The sequence below is a fragment of the Myxine glutinosa genome, chromosome 6, assembly GCF_964187855.1.
Source record: "Myxine glutinosa chromosome 6, kmMyxGlut1.1, whole genome shotgun sequence".
In the NCBI taxonomy this organism is placed as follows: domain Eukaryota; kingdom Metazoa; phylum Chordata; class Myxini; order Myxiniformes; family Myxinidae; genus Myxine; species Myxine glutinosa.
In genome coordinates this window covers 1247198-1252228 of record NC_136266.1, presented here as the reverse complement: position 1 = coordinate 1252228, position 5031 = coordinate 1247198, and the positions used below count along the sequence as shown (strand labels likewise).

The 5031-nt window shown below is 48.9% G+C and overlaps 1 protein-coding gene across 1 annotated transcript; it reads left to right on the top strand.

The window, feature by feature from the left end:
- The first annotated feature begins 273 nt into the window (after positions 1–273).
- On the top strand, positions 274–4374 carry MRPS6 (mitochondrial ribosomal protein S6). The gene is made up of 3 exons (XM_068119490.2): positions 274–582; positions 697–836; positions 3707–4374. The coding sequence occupies exons 1-3, from the start codon at positions 538–540 to the stop codon at positions 3891–3893; spliced, it is 372 nt and encodes a 123-aa protein (XP_067975591.1). The 5' UTR covers positions 274–537; the 3' UTR covers positions 3894–4374.
- Positions 4375–5031: the final 657 nt, after the last annotated feature.

The window sequence follows — 5031 nt, the reverse complement described above, 5'->3', positions numbered from 1 at the left end:
CATTATTGTTATGTCATGTTGGTGCATGTCTCTGTCCCGGTGCTGTATCAAGTATGCAGGTGGTGTAACCGACGCGCTTTCTGCGGTGATATAAATATCGAGGTTGAGCGGTGTAACGGAGTAGCTTTCGGCGTTGATGTAAATATCGAGGTAGAGCGGTGTAACGGACGCGCTTTCGGCGGTGATATAAATATCGAGGTAGAGCGGTGTAACGGACGCGCTTTCGGCGGTGATATAAATATCGAGGTTGAGCGGTGTAACGGAGGCGCTTTCGGCGGTGATATAAATATCGAGGTTGAGCGGTGTAATGGACGTGCTTTTGGCGGTGATGTAAATATCGAGCATGCGCTGGTTAAATTTATATTTTCCTTACTGCGCCTTAATAACCATAGCCTTTCATTTTAAAGGAATCTAGACACGTGGTAAGTTCTGGTAGACCGTTAGGTAAATGATTTAACAACGATTTGCAAACCCGATGAAGCAGCAATAACTTTACACGGAGAAATAAAGCGTACACCGGAAGTTGCAAATGGAGCCATGCCGCGCTACGAGCTCGCGCTGCTATTGAGAGTCATGGAGAAGGTGTGAGAACTGAGAAGGGTTATTTATGGATTCGATTTGATTGAAATGTCTTGGAATGTTTGTGAACATATTCAGAGCGATCTCCCCTTTATTCCAATCCGGTGTGTACTTCAGCCGGAGACTGTGGAGACCTTACGCCGCGCACTCGGAGCCCTTATGAAGAGGGGGGCGGTGGTCAGAAAGATCGATGGTCTCGGGGAAAGGAGGTTACCATTCCGCATCACCAAGCACGGCCATGTGAACACGTGTGCACGGTGAGAAACGGAGGGTTTGCGGGGCGGGGAGGAGGGCTAGATGGTGTGAAACCTTGTGAGGAAGGAGAAGGAAGGAAGAAGAATGATGGAAGGATGGAGGGGTGGGGAGAGAAGGAAGAATGAGGAAGGAAGAATGAGGAAGGAAGAATGATGGAAGGATGGAGGGGTGGGGAGAGAAGGAAGAATGAGGAAGGGAGGAGGAGGAGGGAGGAAGGAAGAATGAGGAAGGGAGGAGGAAGGAAGGAGGGAGGAGGAAGGAATGAGGAAGGAGGGAGGAGGAGAGTTGTAGAGGTGTGTTGTTGGATGAGAGTTTCATTAGAAACTAGAACAGCACTCGGAGAGCATACCTCTGCCAGGTGAACACATGTTTATGGTGAACACTTCCAGAGTCGACCAGCAAATCTCAATACAGAATCATATTTAATCAAACTCATCCGTCCACAACTTTTTGAGATATCCTATCTCCAAATGGTGAAAAATCACTGAAAACATTCTAGTATCCGAATCTTCACCAAAATCTAAACATTTCGTCCTTGTCACACACGCTACATCTCTGCCAAATTTCGTCCGAATCTGTCCACAACATTTTGAGATATCTTGTACACACACAGACAGACAGGGAGGGGTAAAACATAACCTCCATCCACCTTTGATGGAGGTAACCCGATACGTTACGCTTCACACACAATGGGTGCAGGCTCGGTGCGTCACACTCCATGGATACAAAATGGCTTCTAATTGCAAGTTGTCTTGACTCGATAGGCAGGGGCTCTAGTTGTAGGGAAAAGGCTGTGGGTAGGGACAGAGGGGTAAAATAAGGGAGGGGTAAGGGTAGTGATGTGAATCCGTCAGGATATGGAGGGGTAGTTGTAGGGGTATGAAGTCTGTGGAGGAGAGAGACTTGGGGCTGAGAAGCCATCTGGGGAGCGAGGGGTCGGGGTGCGAAGGTGTTGAGGGGTGGGTTTAGGGCTAGGGCTGTGAAGTGGGGGGGGAGGGTGTCATTAGGGGTGTGAGGTTTTGGGGACCAGGGGAGTTGAGGTGTGAAGAGGGGGAGGGGGAAGGGGAAATAGTTTGGGGGGGGGGGTGGGGAGTAGGATAGGGGAGTTGGGGGTGTGACATTTGGGGGGGGGGGGGGGAGGACAGTGGAGTTAAGGGTGTAATGTTTGGGGGGAGGACAGGGAGTTGGGTGTGTGATGTTTACAGAATGATGGCTGATGGCTAAATAGAAAGGGGTAGTCAGTTTTGGACTGTGAATAAAAGCTGTTTTGGGCTGGAGGAGGGAGGAGAGCCTATAAATGAAAGAACTCTTCCTGATAACATGATTGTTAAGGTGAATAACATGATTGGTAAGGCCTATAAATGAATGGCAGAGCACTGGTACGGTTCACCAGTGGACCTGCGTTACATTCCTGGTCAGGGCGTGTAATTTTCCCACATGTCAATATTAGTCGTTGTAAAATATTAGTCGGAAAGGGGAGTCAAGGACCTGAGCACAAGGAAAAGACCTTCAGGCTCATGGAGGAGCTGAGTGCAAGGAAAATAGCTTCAGGCTCATGGAGGAGCTGAGCACAAGGAAAATAACTTCAGGCTCATGGAGGAGCTGAGTGCAAGGAAAAGACCTTCAGGCTCATGGAGGAGCTGAGTGCAAGGAAAATAGCTTCAGGCTCATGGAGGAGCTGAGCACAAGGAAAAGACCTTCAGGCTCATGGAGGAGCTGAGTGCAAAGAAAATAGCTTCAGGCTCATGGAGGAGCTGAGCACAAGGAAAATAACTTCAGGCTCATGGAGGAGCTTAGTGCTTGGGAAAATACCTTGAGGCTCATGGAGAACGTGAGAGCAAGGGAAAAACCTTGAGGCTCATGGAGGAGCTGAGTGTGAGGCTCAGAGGAGCTGAGCACAAGGAAAAGACCTCCAGGCTCATGGAGAGGCTGAGCGCAAGGAAAAGACCTTCAAGCTCATGGAGGAGCTAAGCACAAGGAAAACACCTTGAGGCTCATGAAGGAGCTGAGCACAAGGAAAGGATCTTGAGGTTCATGGAGGACCTGAGCGCAAGGAAGCAGCCTTGAGGCTAATGGAGGAGCTGAGCACAAGGAAAAGATCATCAGGCTCATGGAGGAGCTGAGTGTGATGCTCAAGGAGGAGCTGAGCCTAGCAAAATACCTTGAGGCTCATGGAGGACCTAAGCGCAAGGAAAATACCTTGAGGCTCATAGAGGACCTCAGTGCAAGGAAAAGATCTTGAGGCTCAAGGAGCTGAGCACAAGGAAAAGACCCTGAGGCTCATGGAGGAGCTGAGTGCAAGGAAAATACCTTGAGGCTCATGGAGGACGTGAGTGCAAGGAAAAGACCTTGAGGCTCATAGAGGAGCTGAGTGCAAGGAAAATACATTGAGGCTCATGAAGGAGCTGAGTGCAAGGAAAAGATCTTCAGGCTCAAGGAGCTGAGCACAAGGAAAAGACCCTGAGGCCCATGGAGGAGCTGAGTGCAAGGAAAATACCTTGAGGCTCATGGAGGACGTGAGTGCAAGGAAAAGACCTTGAGGCTCATGGAGGACGTGAGCGCAAGGAAAATACATTGAGGCTCATGGAGGACGTGAGCGCAAGGAAAATACCTTGAGGCTCATGGAGGACATGAGTGCAAGGAAAAGACGTTGAGGCTCATAGAGGAGCTGAGCACAAGGAAAATACCTTGCGGCTCATGGAGGAGGTAACCACAAGGAAAATACATTGAGGGTCATGGAGGAGCTGAGCGCAATGAAAAGGTCTTCAAGGAAACGAGTTTAAGATGTTAAACATTTTGCTGAATTTTGTTGTTCCCCTTCTCCTTATTCAATCATTGTTGTCTCTGATTCTCAACCTAAACCCAACCGCAGATACTTTGTGGTGGACACGAACGCCCCGACCGATTCGCTCTCACCGTTCCTCGCCGAACTTCATCGTGACATCAACATCATCAGACCAATGATCACCCGCCTCCTGGACGGTGAACGCGCTAACTGCCCGGGTTTAATCCCCATCGATTATGCAGAAAAACTGCTCCAACAAAAGAAGAAAAAATAAACTCCTATAATATGACACCACCCTCTGCTGCTGATAAGTTTAAATTTATGGGTCCGGGTCCAGCAGACATGATGCACCTGTGTTTAAAAGGTGTTCGAACCATGAACCAGAGACGTCACATGAACCATGCTGTGAATAAAATCACATCTCTGTCAACAAAAGCTCCTCATGGTGGTTGTTCTGGTTCTTATTGTTGGTCGATTTTGAAATGTGCCCCCCATTGGTCGGGCAGCTATTGGACCACACCCACAATTGTTGCTCGACTCCACCCACTACAGCACCCAAATAAAATATGGCCACCATCTTGGTGTACTGGTGGCACAAAGACACAAGGCCGGTGGCCTATGCTGATCATACACTTCCTAGGTTTGTTGCATCAGATTTCCATTGGCTTTGTTTGGGTCGAGCATTACGCCAAGGTATCCCGAGAAATCTAAATGTCGAATAAGTGTCTCCTTAAAAAATAAAAAATGTTGTTTTACACCGCTCCTTTCTGATTCCTGCTCGCTGCGCTGCATGACATCATCGCTGGGCACTGAAGGGAGCCCGGTGATGATGTGCGTTGAAAGTGAGCACTCGGTTTTCTCTCTGGTTTCTTTCTTCTTTGTTTGTCCAAGCAATATCTCAGCCATCCTTTGAGCTACGAAGCTGAAATTTTGGCACAATAGTGCGCACGTGCTTTGGAAAAAATGGGTATTTTTATTTTTTGATTAATCAATTGATTGATGAGTCACTTAATTATTATCGATTTAACCCTGGTGTTGGAACCCTGGTGTTGGGCTAGCGGCTCGGGTGCCGGCTTAGGATCCTCGGATCCTGGGTTCGAATCTCGGTCGATCGCTGAATTAACGCCAGGGGGGTTGACTCAGCCTGTCATCCTTCCGAGGTCGGCTAATTGAGCACCAGTTCACTGGTAATTCCCTGTTTGTCGTTAAAGGTGGCAAAAAGGGTTGGCGTCAGGAAGGGCATCCGGCCGTAAAACATTGCTTCAAAAAGGGGACCGAAAAACAACAACAACCACGGTCCCCGAAAAAGGCCAACCCCCGCTTGCGGGGAAAAATGGCCTCTAAAGGTGGTTTTAACCCTGGTGTTGGGCTAGCGGCTAGGGTGCCAGCTTAGGATCCCAGGATCCTGGGTT

Excerpts from the sequence above, each read along its gene's own strand:
- MRPS6 (XM_068119490.2), top strand. The coding sequence starts at position 538 with ATGCCGCGCTACGAGCTCGCGCTGCTATTGAGAGTCATGGAGAAG. Across the intron at positions 583-696 it reads TATTGAGAGTCATGGAGAAG|CCGGAGACTGTGGAGACCTT; the intron begins GTGTGAGAACTG and ends TGTGTACTTCAG. Across the intron at positions 837-3,706 it reads CATGTGAACACGTGTGCACG|ATACTTTGTGGTGGACACGA; the intron begins GTGAGAAACGGA and ends ACCCAACCGCAG.